The 16702-nt window shown below is 33.3% G+C and overlaps 1 protein-coding gene across 1 annotated transcript in view; it reads right to left on the bottom strand.

The window, feature by feature from the left end:
• Positions 1-16702, bottom strand: part of LOC126882512 (uncharacterized) — a 141868-nt gene that overhangs the window by 109769 nt on the left and 15397 nt on the right. Inside the window, exons 2-3 of the mRNA XM_050647478.1 lie at positions 16001-16330; positions 11972-12074 (exon numbers count right to left, since the gene is read on the bottom strand). Coding sequence (XP_050503435.1) covers positions 11972-12074; positions 16001-16330 — 433 coding nt within the window. The remainder of the gene's footprint in view (positions 1-11971; positions 12075-16000; positions 16331-16702) is intronic.

Genomic DNA, 16702 nt, shown 5'->3' with positions numbered 1-16702 from the left:
TAAAACAATTAGTTGCAATTTTTCGCACTATTACCTAAGTTTCACTTTTTGTCTGACTATTACTTACACACTTTTCGGATTTGGCACTTTGTGTCCGCCGATTTTCACGTTATCATATAATTTACTCACTCCATATTAACATCATCCTCATCTTCTCTATCATTGGGTGCGTTCGGAAGACGTCAGCGGTTGAATGTAAGCACAAAATTAAACGGAAATTCAAAACCGAAACTAAAAAATCAAGCGCGACTTTTCAATACGCGTCTATGTCAGATATACTATTTCTGCGACTATAATATGGCACTTCCGGTTAGAACTTTTTAACCGGAAATGATATAAAAACCAAAAGTATACATTTGCTTTCATCTTGCTAAGGCACGTCGAATAATATATCTCGTATACCGTTTCGGTGACTTTAAAACAATAACTTCTGATTCCAACACTAAATCCGAAAGTCCGACGTTAAATTTCTTATCTTTAGTACTATCCTTGGGTTATAAACTTTCATTCGACGCCTCTTTTGTCATTCTATCTGTATTAATAATGGAGGAGTTATATTCGGGGACGAACGGATAGACGGACAGACAGTCATGAAACCGGATATATATATTTATTCTCGTCTTGCTAAGGCGCGTCGAATAATGTATCGCTTATACTATTTCGGTGACTTTAAAACGGTACTTCCGGTCGCAAATTTAAAACCGGAAATCCGAGTTCAAATTTTTCATCTTTGATACCATCCTTGGGTTATAAGCTTTCATTCGACACCTCATTTGTCATTCCATCCGTATTAATAACGGAGGAGATATATTTGCGGACGGATGGACAGACGCACAGACAGTCATGAAACCGGATGAATATATTTGTTTTCCTCTTGCTAAGGCGCGTCGAATAATATATCGCTTGTACTATTCCGGTGAGTTGAAAACAGTACTTCCGGTTGTATTTCTAAAACCGGAAGTTCTAGGTCAAATTCCTCACCATTAGTAGGTACCATTCTTGGGTTATTAGCTTTTATTCGACGCCGCATTTGTCATTCTAGCTGGTATAGTAAAGGAGGAGTTGTGTTTACCGACAGACGGACGTGGATAATTCAACATTTTCACATTTTTTCAAAATTGGATGAAAACTATATTTTAACCAGTGCAAAAAGTTTGTTCAATGTCGGCAGTAAATTTTTAAAGAATTACGGGCCTTAGTCCTCCTTCCGCAGTGAACTCCTCCTAAATACTACGTTGGCCACGGTTGCCAAGTCTACGACGCTCAGAAGTGGCAAGATCAAAACTTGAGTTTATTTAATGGACGCTGAGAAATCGTAAACATAAAATGCAGTATACCTAAAAGTATACGTATATTGAAAAGAGCGCCTCTGGTGATAAACAGTTAACACTACTTTATACGCTACAGTATACGAAAAATTTACTTAACTATCTTTTAAGCGTCCGAAATAATTTCGCTTAATGATTGATTATAGTAATCTAAGTTCTTCTGTACATGAAGAGAACTTGTGCACTCGTATTATTAGTCAACGGCATCAAAAAGAAGAAGAAGTATTCTAAGAAAACTGACCAATGACAAATTTTTATTAAGGTTTCATCTCGGCGTCCGTATACGGACGCTCGATTTCCACGGACGCCGAGTGGATAGTTATTGGGCAATGTATGGACGCTAGGAAGATAGTAGGATATATATATATATATATATATATATATATATATATATATATATATATATATGTTGATGTGATCTTGATTATTGATATGAGATAATATTCTTATATGTCATTTAATTTAATCAATGCATTAATCATAATCTAATTAATTTACCAGATCACATATCAATCTGTTTTCAATCTCAGGGCGAATTATAAAATTAATTACTTACTCTCGTGGCTTCTAAGTATTTCTCAATGGTTCCTAATCGGGATAGGAAAGAAAAGAGTACAATAATACACACATATGGGTTACAATTATAATCAAAATATTGTTTATTTTATTTAAATGGCAATCACTGCTTAATATTTGCTATATCTTATTATTCTTAAACATAACATTTACACATGGGAATCTTATTTCCTTTTGGTTTCCAATTGAAAGTTTTTATTAACATTTAACTATTATGATTTATTAGCAACAATTCTATTTAAGTTTGATGAAGCTTTTCTGATATTATTGATTATGTTCTTCAATTTTAAATGTGGTATTTAATACGAAAAACCCATACATTCATGTCCAAACAAATGAGACTGACCTTTTTCTGGTGAACTGAGAATGTCTTCACACAAGACCCGTTTCCTGCTATCCTTGGCTGCAATCAAAACCTCGTCCTGGCTTTCAGTAATGTTCTCCTTTGAAAACTAGCTCGTATAGCTCTCGTTCCTGCTTCTGTCGTGATGCTGTATTCTACCTTTTTCGAAACTGCAATCAGCTACCGGGACACTCTTGGCTCAAGGAGGTTATTTTACTCTCAACCTGGCCTACCTCTCGTTCCACGATAGATACTCCACACTCACGGAACTACACCGGCTTTCTCACTCTCCGCACACTACCGTCTACTACTGGACTTCACTTCTCGACAGCTCAAAACATTCTGATCTCTCTATTTGTCATTCATTCCCCTACTTTCTAAATATCCCTTCCAGATTCACAAATCAACCTTCCACCACCAACTCTCATTCGCAGTATTCCTCAAAACCAATTTTTAATCTTTCTAAATATGCTTAATGGATTTCAAAAAAGAAATAGTTAATTCCCATTCTAAAATTACTTTCTACTATTTACAAATTTTAATGACCTATTCTCTATTTCAACTGAGTCTTATTTAGCATAGGCTAATGATCGAACCTTCCGCGAACAACGATAATGGTACGCGCCATTCACTTTGTTTATTCTCGGCGCATTGTCCCGAGTTCCGTAAGCTTTTTCTAATCACTTCTTAAAATTAAATATAACAATTTGTTGTATACAGGTTGTTCTAAATTTATATGCCCGTGGTTGAGAAAATTGAAAATATTTTATATTAAATTGAATTCTGTTTATAATTATCAAATTTTAATTTTCATATCAAATAGAAATATAACAAATCCCCGCCTTGTATTCGATAAAATTTATCTGCATTTTTAAATAAATTTTCTCGAGGCAAAACCAACTCCCTGTATATTTCCTTACTTTAATCTACGTCTTATACCCCTTCTTCTTGTATTACTCTAATTAGTCCCACCTGTAGAGTAATTGTTTCCTTATTTTCAGTGTCCTCATCCTGTGTTAGAGTGTCGGCTATTATGTTGTCTTTCCCTTTTTCCCATATCAATCTTCTGTCTTTTTCTTCAGATTTTTCACATACTTTTACCGTGTATTCTGCATCCTCGTTTTCATATGCCTCCTCTTCAAATGCCACTGTTTCGATCATATCTTTTTCGCTTTCATTTGTTAGCTTTATTTCTTCTTCTCCTGAGCTCATCTCTTCTTTTGAGGAATCCCAGTTTTCTTTTGCTTTTGATACTCTCAATTTTTCTTCTTCTGGGCTCAACTATTCTTTTGAGGAGCCACAGGTTTCATTTTCTTTTGTCTTTTTCTGACTTTTTCTCCCTTTTCTTCTTTGTCCTTGCTTCGTTGCCAAATTCATTTCCACTGTTTGTTCTTTACCTGATTCGTCCGTATTTTGTTTCTCCTGTTCCTTGTCCTGTTCTTCTTCTTTTTCTTCTGTTAGATTCATCGTATTATTTTTAAAATCTATCACTACATGTTTTTCTGCCAATTCGTCAACTCCTACTCATGTCATGTGACATGTTTGGCATTATTACACATTGTAGTGCATACATCTTCTTACCCAGTCGTACCATTACTCGTATGCCTTCATTTATAGTTGCCAATGTCCGTTTGTTTGCGCCCACTAAATTTGCCCTAGGTATTTTGTAAATTAAATTTGTTAAGTTAACTTCTTCTATTAGTTTTCTGTTGACCAATGTTATTTCAGATCCAGTGTCTATCATAATTTTAATTGGTTTCTCGTTGATAAGTCCATCCACAAATTTTAAATTAACTCCATTTTTCTTTTCGTTGTTTCTTGCCAATTTAATAAACTCCTTGGGGTTACAAAAAATTCCTGTTTGATTTTTGGTTTTTAGTGAGCGCCGTCGTGAAAAAAACGCCGGTTGCTCATCGTTGTTTATATTTTCGTCATAATGTCTCTCTCCGTCATATTCATCTGTCTGGGTATTATTTACTTCTCTTCTATTTTCTCTTGGTCTGTCGGATCTGTTTCGGTTTTCTCGATATCCCTGTTCATTTTGTCTACCATTATTTCTGTTTTCTTGATTTGCGAGTGTGGTGTTTCTATTCTGGTATTCTCGATTTCTGTCCTCATTCCATTGCCTATTTCTTTGTTCATAATTTCCTCTTCCGTTGTCTCTATTTTCGTTTTCCCTTCTGGGATTAAATTCTCGTCTTGTATAGTCCCTCCTATTTTGATTTCTATCTCTGTAATCCTGTGTTTCTCGGGGCCTGTAACCTTCTCGCGACCTTCTTGATTTTCTTTCTCTTAAACGTGATTCTCTTATTTGTAGGAATTGGCATAAACTATCTATGTCTTTGTAGTTTTGCAATGTGATATGGTCTTCCAGCGTTTCTTCGAAATGTCTTGCAATCAGTTCGACTAATTGTTCCGATGAGTAATTATATTGTAAATGTTTTGCGTTATAGTAAATTTGTAATGCATATGTCCTTTCTGATATACCCATCCTATCATTGTATTTCCCATTTTGCAATTCCTTGTTAATTTCCAATTGTTGGACTTTTCCCCAGAAATAATTCAAAAATTTTTGTTCAAATTGTTGCCAACTGTCAAATTCTTCTTCTTTGCAATCGAACCATAGGCTTGCTTCATATTTTAGATGGTTTCTGATAGTTTCTTTTGCTGTTTCGAAATTTCCGATGTGTTGTATCTTCTTTTTTAGGCTATTTATGAACGGCACTGGGTGTAATCTTCTTACATCCCCGCCAAACCTTATCTTCACGTCATCTGTGCTATGTATAACCATTTCTCTTCTTTCTCCGACATTCTGTTGCGTCCTGTTTTCGGTGACTTGTTTTTCTATTTCTGTGATTCTTTTTTCCACTTCTTCTCTGTCTACTTGAATAGCATTTTCCAACTTGTTTTCCAAACTTTCCATTTCTTTTTTCTGGCAATTCGTTAACTCCTTCATTTTATTTTGAATTTTCATTTCTTGTTCTTTCATGTGGTCCTTCATTCTCATTTCTTGTTCTTGCATGTGGTCTTTAATTTTCATTTCATACTTTTCTATGCGTTCCTCCATTTTCTTGTTGTTCTCTTCTATTTTTTGTTGTGTTTCATCCATTTTTTGATCCACTTTATCCATTTTTTGATCCAATTTTTGTTGTGTTTCATCCATTTTTGTTGTGTTTCATCCATTTTTTGTTGTGTTTCATCCATTTTTTGATCCATTTTTTGTTGTGATTCATCCATTTTTTTTTGTGATTCATCCATTTTCTTTTATGTTTCTTCCTGATTTTTATCCATTGTTCGTTTTGCTTCATCCATTTTTTGTGACTGGAGTTGCATAAGTTGTAATATCTTTTCTAATTCTGACAATTCTTTTTTTTCCTGTTTCCATGATTGTTGTGTCTAAAATATCTTCTTGGTCTGAATTTTCCTCTTGATTTGAAGGTTCTTTTTGTTTTTTATTGTCTTTGCTTTGGCTTCATGTTACAGACATTTGTTTTCAAGAAGTACTGTCCCCGCCAAATATGAAATTTTACTAGTATGTTACCAAGACGACTTTTTCTCACCCAAATATTATAAATTGTCAATAAATATATCAAATGTAAATATCGTAAAAATAAAATATTAAATCAGTTATGTAAAATTTGTACCTAAAGAGATCTAAAATTTTATGTTATCAAATCTAAGTATCTCACTTTTTACCACAGGCATATAAATTTTCAAATACCGGCTTTACTCTTTCTATCCTTCAAACTTGCCACTAGAAATACTTTTCAATGCCCCACGTTGGGCGCCAGTTGATGTGATCTTGATTATTGATATGAGATAATATTCTTATATGTCATTTAATTTAATCAATGCATTAATCATAATCTAATTAATTTACCAGATCACATATCAATATGTTTTCAATCTCAGGGCGAATTATAAAATTAATTACTTACTCTCGTGGCTTCTAAGTATTTCTCAATGGTTCCTAATCGGGATAGGAAAGAAAAGAGTACAATAATACACACATATGGGTTACAATTATAATCAAAATATTGTTTATTTTATTTAAATGGCAATCACTGCTTAATATTTGCTATATCTTATTATTCTTAAACATAACATTTACACATGGGAATCTTATTTCCTTTTGGTTTCCAATTGAAAGTTTTTATTAACATTTAACTATTATGATTTATTAGCAACAATTCTATTTAAGTTTGATGAAGCTTTTCTGATATTATTGATTATGTTCTTCAATTTTAAATGTGGTATTTAATACGAAAAACCCATACATTCATGTCCAAACAAATGAGACTGACCTTTTTCTGGTGAACTGAGAATGTCTTCATACAAGACCCGTTTCCTGCTATCCTTGGCTGCGATCAAAACCTCGTCCTGGCTTTCAGTAATGTTCTCCTTTGAAAACTAGCTCGTATAGCTCTCGTTCCTGCTTCTGTCGTGATGCTGTATTCTACCTTTTTCGAAACTGCAATCAGCTACCGGGACACTCTTGGCTCAAGGAGGTTCTTTTACTCTCAACCTGGCCTACCTCTCGTTCCACGATAGATACTTCACACTCACGGAACTACACCGGCTTTCTCACTCTCCGTACACTACCGTCTACTACTGGACTTCACTTCTCGACAGCTCAAAACATTCTGATCTCTCTATTTGTCATTCATTCCCCTACTTTCTAAATATCCCTTCCAGATTCACAAATCAACCTTCCACCACCAACTCTCATTCGCAGTATTCCTCAAAACCAATTTTTAATCTTTCTAAATATGCTTAATGGATTTCAAAAAAGAAATAGTTAATTCCCATTCTAAAATTACTTTCTACTATTTACAAATTTTAATGACCTATTCTCTATTTCAACTGAGTCTTATTTAGCATAGGCTAATGATCGAACCTTCCGCGAACAACGATAATGACCTATTATCTTTTTCAACTGAGTCTTATTTAGCATAGGCTAATGATCGAACCTTCCGCGAACAACGATAATGGTACGCGCCATTCACTTTGTTTATTCTCGGCGCATTGTCCCGAGTTCCGTAAGCTTTTTTAATCACTTCTTAAAATTAAATATAACAATTTGTTGTATACAGGTTGTTCTAAATTTATATGCCCGTGGTTGAGAAAATTGAAAATATTTTATATTAAATTGAATTCTCTTTATAATTATCAAATTTTAATTTTCATATCAAATAGAAATATAACAATATATATATGATTATTAATATGTAGTGACTGTTAATAATACAAAATGAATTTTTTACAAATAATAACATTTGTATTTTTAGATTGTCTTGATAAAGGAAATAAATTGTCCGAAAGCTCGACAAAAGTTCAAAGTGTTTCTCTTCTAATCAGCCCAAAACACATTGACTGCATTCCCCAAAATTATTCATTTTATATATATATATATATATATATATATATATATATATATATATATATATATATATATATATTGAAAAACAAAAAAACAAAAGATGTAAATCTTTGAAACACACTCAGTGATCAAAAGATCTAAGTTATTGGTTTACCGACCAAACGTAACTAAATCAAACAAATGAAATAGAGAATGTGGAAAAATCCCCTTACGAACAATTCACACATCCACCATTTCAGGTTGGGAAAAATTTCTTGAATAGAATCAAAGATCCAAACACCTGTTCTTAGAAATGTGTTTCGCCCTCTTCAACCTCTCTGGGTTCATTTGTTTGATTTAGTTACGTTTGGTCGGTAAACCAATAACTTAGATCTTTTGATCACTGAGTGTGTTTCAAAGATTTACATCTTTTGTTTTTTTGTTTTTCAAACATATATTTTACTTATAGTAATTAGGGAATTAAAACGTGAGGCTGTCATGGTCAGATTATGCGGCGTAGATATACGCTCCTGCTATGTCTGGGTCTCGAATGTTGTTTTTTGATGGAATGTGTCTAAAGATATTCAACCTCTCATCTTTATTGATAAGCCCAGAGAGGTTGAAGAGGGCGAAACACATTTCTAAGAACAGGTGTTTGGATCTTTGATTCTATTCAAGAAATTTTTCCCAACCTGAAATGGTGGATGTGTGAATTGTTCGTAAGGGGATTTTTCCACATTCTCTATTTCATTTGTTTGATTTAGTTACGTTTGGTCGGTAAACCAATAACTTAGATCTTTTGATCACTGAGTGTGTTTCAAAGATTTACATCTTTTGTTTTTTTGTTTTTCAAACATATATTTTACTTATAGTAATTAGGGAATTAAAACGTGAGGCTGTCATGGTCAGATTATGCGGCGTAGATATACGCTCCTGCTATGTCTGGGTCTCGAATGTTGTTTTTTGATGGAATGTGTCTAAAGATATTCAACCTCTCATCTTTATTGATAAGCCCAGAGAGGTTGAAGAGGGCGAAACACATTTCTAAGAACAGGTGTTTGGATCTTTGATTCTATTCAAGAAATTTTTCCCAACCTGAAATGGTGGATGTGTGAATTGTTCGTAAGGGGATTTTTCCACATTCTCTATTTCATTTGTTTGATATATATATATATATATATATATATATATATATATATATATTGTTATATTTCTATTTGATATGAAAATTAAATGTTGATAATTATAAACAGAATTCAATTTAATATAAAATATTTTCAATTTTCTCAACCACGGGCATATAAATTTATAACAACCTGTATACAGCAAATTGTTATATGTAATTTTAAGAAGTGATTAGAATAAGCGTACGAAACTCGGAACAATGTGCTTAGATAAACAAAGTGAATGACGCGTACCATTATCGTTCTTCTCGGAAGGTCGATCATTAGCCTATGCTAAATAAAACTCAGTGAAATAGATAATAGTTCATTATCGTTTTCGCGGAAGGTTTCCATCATTAGCCTATGCTAAATAAGACTCATTTGAAAGAGAGAATAGGTCATTAAAATTTGTAAATAGTTAGAAAGTATTTTAGAATGGGAATTAAATATTTTCTTTTGAAATCCATTAAGCATATTTAGAAAGATTAAAAATTGGTTTTGAGGAATATTACGAATGAGAGTTGGTGGTGGAAGATTGATTTGTGAATCTGGAAGGGATATTTAGAAAGTAGGGGAATGGATGACAAAGTGAGAGGAGAATGTTTTGAGCTGTCGAGAAGTGAAGTCGAGTAGTAGACGGTAGTGTTCGAGGAGTGAGAAAGCCGGTGTAGTTCCGTGAGTGTGGAGTATCTATCGTGGAACGAGAAGTAGGCCAGGTCGAGAGTAAAAGAACCTCCTTGAGCCCAGAGTGTCCCGGTAGCTGATAGCAGTTTCGAAAAAGGTAGAACACAGCATCACGACAAAAGCAGGAACGAGAGCTATTCGAGCTAATTTTTCAAAGGAGAACATCACTGGAAGCCAGGACGAGGTTTGATCGCAGCCAAGGATAGCAGGAAAGGGTCTTGTGTGAGGACATTTTCAGTTCACCAGGAAAAGGTCAGTCTCATTTGTTTGGACATGAATGTATGGGTTTTCGTATTAAATTCCACATAAAAAATTGAATAACATAATCAATAATATCAGAAAAGCTTCATCAAACTTAAATAGAGTTGTTCCTAATAACTCCTAATAGTTAAATGTTAATAAAAACTTTCAATTGAAAACCAAAAGGAAATAAGATTCCCATTTGTAAATGTTATGTTTAAGAATAATAAGAAATAGCAAATATTAAGCATTGATTGCCTTTTTAAATAAAATAAAAAATATTTTGATTATAATTGTAACCCATATGTGTATTTTTTTTTACTCTTTTCTTTTCTATCCCGATTAGGAACCATTAAGAAATATTTAGAAGCCACGGAAGTAAGTAATTAATTTATAATTCGCCCTGAGATTGAAAACATATTGATATGTGATCTGGTTAATTAATTAGATTAGTATTAATACATTGATTAAATTAAGTAACATATAAAAATATTATCTCATATCAATAATAAAGATCACAGCAATATATATATGTATAACGAAAAGCGTGGGGCGCGTCTTCATCGAATAAACTGTTTTCGCCCCACGCTTTCCTTTAACGAATGTATTTTTTTCAATTTTTTAACGAATGTGTGAGATTTTTGTATATTTAATCTGTCTAATAGTTTGCTTTTTTGTTGTTTTTTTTATAGTTTTAATTTTAGTCACACGTAACTAAGGAAAAGCGTTTCTTAAAAAAAATGTTTCATATTTTTTTATTTTTTACTTTTTAGACTTACACTTTTCAAACATTAAAATATATCGTTATGTTTATTAAAATATAATGTATAAAACATATGATTTACAAACATGAAAAATAGTCGGAATCGGCAAAAAATTTGAAACTTTTATTATTTATCTATGAAGCATAACGTAAACAATTAACGTAAAAATTGAAATTATGTATAGTTCATATAATTAGCTACAATCTGTAAAAGTTTTAAGTTTCTTCATTGTAAAAAAACAAGAGAATTTAAGCATTTCCCATTAAAATTGTTTGTTTTTATTTAAACAATTAATAAACATAAAAAAAATTATTGACTATTCGTGTATTGTTCCCGCGAATGCACATGTCTGCAAATTTTCATTAATTTGCATTGAAGAAAAGGCAGTAAAATTAACGTCTAAAGATTTGACCCAAAGGACTGAATTAAGAAAAGCGTTTAAAACGAATTAAGATGTGATTTTATTAATTGTAAAGGGTTTTTACACCCGAGATCTGTGGCTTAGCTCAGTATCTATACATTTTAATATGTTGTTTGGCAATTACTCTTCTATGAAGGAATTATACCTATAGGACGTAAGTTTTTTTAATCTTGTATTTTTATAAAAAAATCTCTTAACTTAAAGGTCCTTTTAGGAAGCTCTGATGATGGCACGTGATAATGACTAATTAATAAAAAAACTTTACACTATCAATTTTTTTGAGAACATACACCTGTTTGCCGGTTTGACCTAAAAGTAAGAATACTGAAATGCTACGTCTTCTCAAGTAGACTTACTTCATATCCTGTGGACTGCCGGGTCACAAATGGCGAGGTCCTCAGAAAAATGAAGAAGAACCAAGAGGTACTGACCACCATGAAATCTCCAAAGTTAGAATACTTCGGGAATATTATGCGAAACGAATCCAGATATGCCCTCCTATAAGCCATTATGCAAGGAAAATATTTGGAAAGCGAGGTCCTGGAAGAAGAACGTCCTGTTTAAAGAACCTCTGAACCTGGTGCAACACAACATCTTTACAGCTTTTCCGAGCTGCTATAGATACTGATACAGACGCTAACGGCCAGAATTTTAGTAATTCAGAGAGAATGTGCCCTCTGAAGAGACTCTAACAAACAAGAGTCAAAACTAGTTAGAGCACTTTTGGCGTTCTCTGAATTTTCGGTAAGTATTGCCCCAATTTGTATCCGTAAAAGTATTTGTTCAGTTAGTGTCTGATAGGGAAGTAGAAGACCTCTCCAAACGGCGTCCCATTCAAATAGTCCTTGTTTCAGTTGGTGATGGTAGTTAGTATCTCCTAGACCCCTTCATCCCTTAAAACGAATCCACTGCCCGCCACCGAACTAAGCCCTGATCCGTGGTCCCGCATTGAACGAATGAGTGTTTTGCTCCTTCTTCTTTCAACCCCTGTATCTGAGTAGTTTTTATGAACCCCCTTACCCCAACTGAGCAAGCATTCAAATTGCTTCCATACATATATAGTTGTTTACGGGATTAAATCGATCATACTTACTGTAGCAATCATTTGGAATCCTAAATAACTGAGGACTAACATGCTTCCAATGCACTGCGTAAATATAATTCTAGAGTACAGATCCTGAATAACTTTTATAAAGCTAAAAAATAAACTCACATAATATTGTTCAAAACGTCTTGATTATAATATTCTATTTTACAATATTTTATGAAGAAATTAAAATCAATGTCGGCATTCGACAAAGTGATAGCGTCAGTCAATGCCTATTTAATATGATAATGGATGAAGTTATAGCTAGTGTTAAAAAAAGAATCAGGGATACAGAATGGGTAACCGAACCATGAGAATAATAGCCGAAAACGAAGATGACGTACAACGATTACTACAAAAATTTAAAATATCCGCCGAAAAGCATAACCCGAGACTATCAACAGAGAAAACCAATCGATGGTAATATCTATTAAGAACCCAATTAGATTGGTCTTCGTAAATTACCTAGTAGTGGACGACCAATCGAACAGGTAATGCATTGTAGATACCTGGATGTGGAAATATCTAGCGACAGGCATCTGTGGCAAGAAACAAAACAGCAGGCAACGAAAGCAGCGAGAATATCTGGTTTCCTGAGAGATGTCATCTGCCGGCATAAATATATGAGCATAAAAAGCAAAGCCGCATTAATAAGACATGTTGTGTTAGACCCGTAAAAATAATGAGAGCAACAGAGATGAAAACCCTACGATCCATAATGGGTATCACAATCGGAGATAGGATACGAAATGAAAACACATTGAGAGAGCTAGTCGTTCAAGACGTAGGTAGTGAAGTGGACAAGACCACGACGACGCATGTGAAGAGACCACATAGATTAGGATTAGATAGACCATGACCGTAAGGCGAAATGTGCAAAGACATAAAAGCTCAAATCCAAGCGACCCATAAGAAGACCCAAAAAACGATGGTACGAGAGCTGGAGCTCCGAATCGCAGCAGAGACTGTAACAGAAGAAACAAGACATGGCCTCAGGGCCGGTGATAACGGGCCTGCAAGGAATGCACTGCAGGCTGGAGCCCCTGCTTGGAGGGCGCCAAAATGAGCTTTATATATTCTTGGCTGGTTTTATACGGAAAAAGCCCAGGACATAACAGGCTTCCTATCGACCTTCTAGAAACACAAAAAAGAGCATGTAATTATTGACTAAAAAAAGAAAAATATGAAAAAATAATACAAATATTAGGATTAGATATAAAAAATAAAAGAGAATTAAAAGAAATAATAAGAAAAAGACAAAATGAATGGGAAAATTCAACAAAATCTAGACGTTTATACAATTTTATACCAATATTAGAAAACATTCCAAATTATTTTAATCCAAAACAAGGTTTAGTACACTTTTTAACAGGACATGGACTGTACCCAACATATTTGGAAAGATTTAACTTAAAAGATGATGCATATTGTGAATGTGGAGAACTAGGTACACCAGAACATATAGTGTTACATTGTGAAAATACTATAGAAAATGAAGAACATAGAGAAATGAGAAGAAGGTTAGAAAGAATTGAAATAAGAGATATATTACAAAATGAAGAATATTAAACAATCTAACAGAAATAATATCTAAAAAAAACAACAAGAAATCTATAATAATAGAAGAAGACAACAAATAATCCAACCCTGATGAAGTTGAGTAAGATAAAGTTAAAATAAATAAAATAAAATATAAATTCAACAATAGATATTTACAATTATAATAATAATAATTCAATATAAAATAAATAAATAAAAATAATAATTCAATAAATAATTCATTAAATTAAAAAAAAGACTACCAACTCTCTTCTGAAATAGAGTCTGTCTTAATAACTTAGAAGGGAGTTGATGGTACCAAAAATATTTTAACAAATGTATATTTTTAGTTAAATTTGTTAAATGTAATTAATAGATTATGGCAAATTAGTTAATAAATTGTAAAAATAGATTTAGTAGTTTAGTAAAAAATGTAAAAATATAAAAAATATCTGTAATGCCATCAGGAAAAACGACCTGGATTAGTCACTAGAGGCCAGGTCATATGTATAAACAATAAATAAATAAAAAAATAAAATATCGACCTTCTAAAAATTATAAATGAGCAGCATATTGATATTTTAGTGATACTCTTGAACAAAATTTATAGCTCAGGCACATTACCCAAAGAATGGTTAACGTCAATCTTTATTTGTCTCCCTAAAAAGAACCAATGCGGCGACTACCGCACCATTAGCTTGATGACCCATGTGCTAAAGTTGCTATTGAAAGTCAGTCATCCATAACCAAATATATCATAAACTGGACATAGATATTAATGATACGCAATTTGGGTTTCGCAAAGGCCTAGGAACTCGTGAAGCTCTTTTTTCACTTAGCATATTTATACAAATGTGCCTGGACGTCAATCAAAATATATATGCATGTTTTATTGACTATAATAAAGCATTCAACAAAGTACGACATGAACAATTAATGCATGGCCTAGAATCAAAGAAGATAGACTACAATGACCTCAGGACTATATCGAATTTATACTATAATATATATAATATATTTATACTATAATATATATAATATATTTATACTATAATATATACTATAATATATAAGCAACGAGCAAAAGTACGTGTTAACGATCAGCTATCAGAAGAAATTGAAATCAGACGTGTAGTGAGGCAGGGATGCGTGTTGTCGCCAATTCTTTTTAATGCCTACTCGAAAGAGATCTTGAAAAAAGCTCTTGAGGGTGAAACAGCTGGAATAAAGGTGGATGGAGTTCCCATTAACAACATTAGATAAGCGGATGACACTGTCATCTTAGCTGAAAATATTGGGGATCTTCAGAGGCTGATGACCAGAATAGCGGAATTTGGACAAGAATACGTTCTAACAATGAACGTCAAGAAGACAAAGTTTTTGAGAATATCAAAAACTCAAAGAAATAGCGAGAATCTCTTCATAAACCGATCCAATATCGAACGAGTCGACCAATATGCATACCTTGGAACAATGATCAGCTCCACAGGAGATTACTTATGGGACATTACAGGAAATCAAATTCAGAATAGAAAACGCTAGAGCAAATTTTAACAAAATGAGAAAAGTGCTCTGCACAGGAGGGTTGTGGTTGGAGCTAAGAGTTGGGTTGGTTAGGTGATACATTTTCTCGACTTTGTTTTATGGAATCGAAGCTTGAACCTTGAATGCTGCATCAATGAAGAAACTAGAATCATTCGAGCTGTGGATGTGTAGAATAATTCTGAAAATGTCGTGGACAGAACACGTCACAAACAAAGAGGTTCTGAGAAAGATGAATAAAGAAATGGAAATCTTAAATACCATTAAAACAAGAAAATTGGAATATCTCGGACATATTACACATGGAGAGAGATACAACTTCCTCCAATTGATTATGCAGGGAAGGATAAGGATTCAAGGGAAAAAAGCATAGGGAGATGTAGAATATCGTGGCTGCACAACCTGAGAGAATGGTACGGATGTACATCAAATGAACTTTCTAGTGCAGCCGTCTCTAAAATCCGAATAGCGATGATGATTGCCGACCTCCGTCGCGGAGATGGCACTTAAAGAAGAAGATTATACAAAATACTAATTTAAAGAAAACTGCTACTAATTTAAAGAAAAATTTAAAGAAAAAAGAAAACGGTATACCCTAGCGCCGGTACTGATGGTCCTATTCAAAGAAGAAGAAGAAGAAGAAGAAGAAGCCAATCTTTTATATAAATTATACTGTATAGAAAGAAAAACTTAACTAGTACTTAATGACAGACGTGAGGTTCCTCAGATGTAAAACAGGTTTCACTAATAGGGCTTTTCATCGATTGTCATTTGTTTCGAGCTTCTGTCCTCAGTTGTATAGTCCTTGTATAATATTAATATACACGGATTATACGACATAACACAAGCTCGAAACAAATGACGGTGAATGAAAAGCTCTATATAGTGTCCATGAGTAGATCAATATAAAATACATGACATTTGATTTTTTAATGCGAATAAAAGAATATTTACCTTAAAATATTTTGATGATAAATTATACAGTCTTTTAGGTCCTCACTAAGTTTTAGGTATCCTGAGTCAGAATTCAAATTTGTCAATTTATACATCAAAATGTCCATTTCGCAGCAAGCTATATCTACTAGAATGTAATACATAACGTCCATAGTTAAGTTCGTAAATGCACTTGAGAGATATATTACACTTTCGAAAATAATAGTGAGATAATAGTAAACTAGATTATGCAAATCGAAAGGTGTCCACATAAGAACAACATGGGGTCTTTGATCATGTAGAATGACGTTAACTGTTAGTTTAATGAGTAGACAAGATATTACCAATAATCTAAAACAAAAAATAATTACACTTTTTAGAATAGAATAGAAATATGCTTTTAGGTCTGGATCCCGCGCATGAAAAAATGTTGATTAATAGCAAGCTGAAAATTTGTTAATAGCTTTAGGGTGTCTAGCCGGATAAAATTTGATATATGGGAACACTGGAACAGGGGCAGTTTTAATTGTGGAACAGGTTAAAAATTTGGAACGGTCAGACCACGAAAACGGCACATGTATTTTGTCCGAGAGAACAGACTTAAACTCTCCGAACAGAGATTAAACTCTCATGTAAAAATCAGACTGCTATTTATCACCAAATGGGCGTTTTAATGAGTGGAACATGTAGAATATGTCAAATGACAGGAATTATGACAGGTGA

This window comes from Diabrotica virgifera, chromosome 3 (genome assembly GCF_917563875.1).
Source record: "Diabrotica virgifera virgifera chromosome 3, PGI_DIABVI_V3a".
Classification (NCBI taxonomy): Eukaryota; Metazoa; Arthropoda; class Insecta; order Coleoptera; family Chrysomelidae; genus Diabrotica; species Diabrotica virgifera.
The sequence above is the reverse complement of the archived record's forward strand: the minus strand, read 5'-3'. Positions and strand labels throughout refer to the sequence as shown.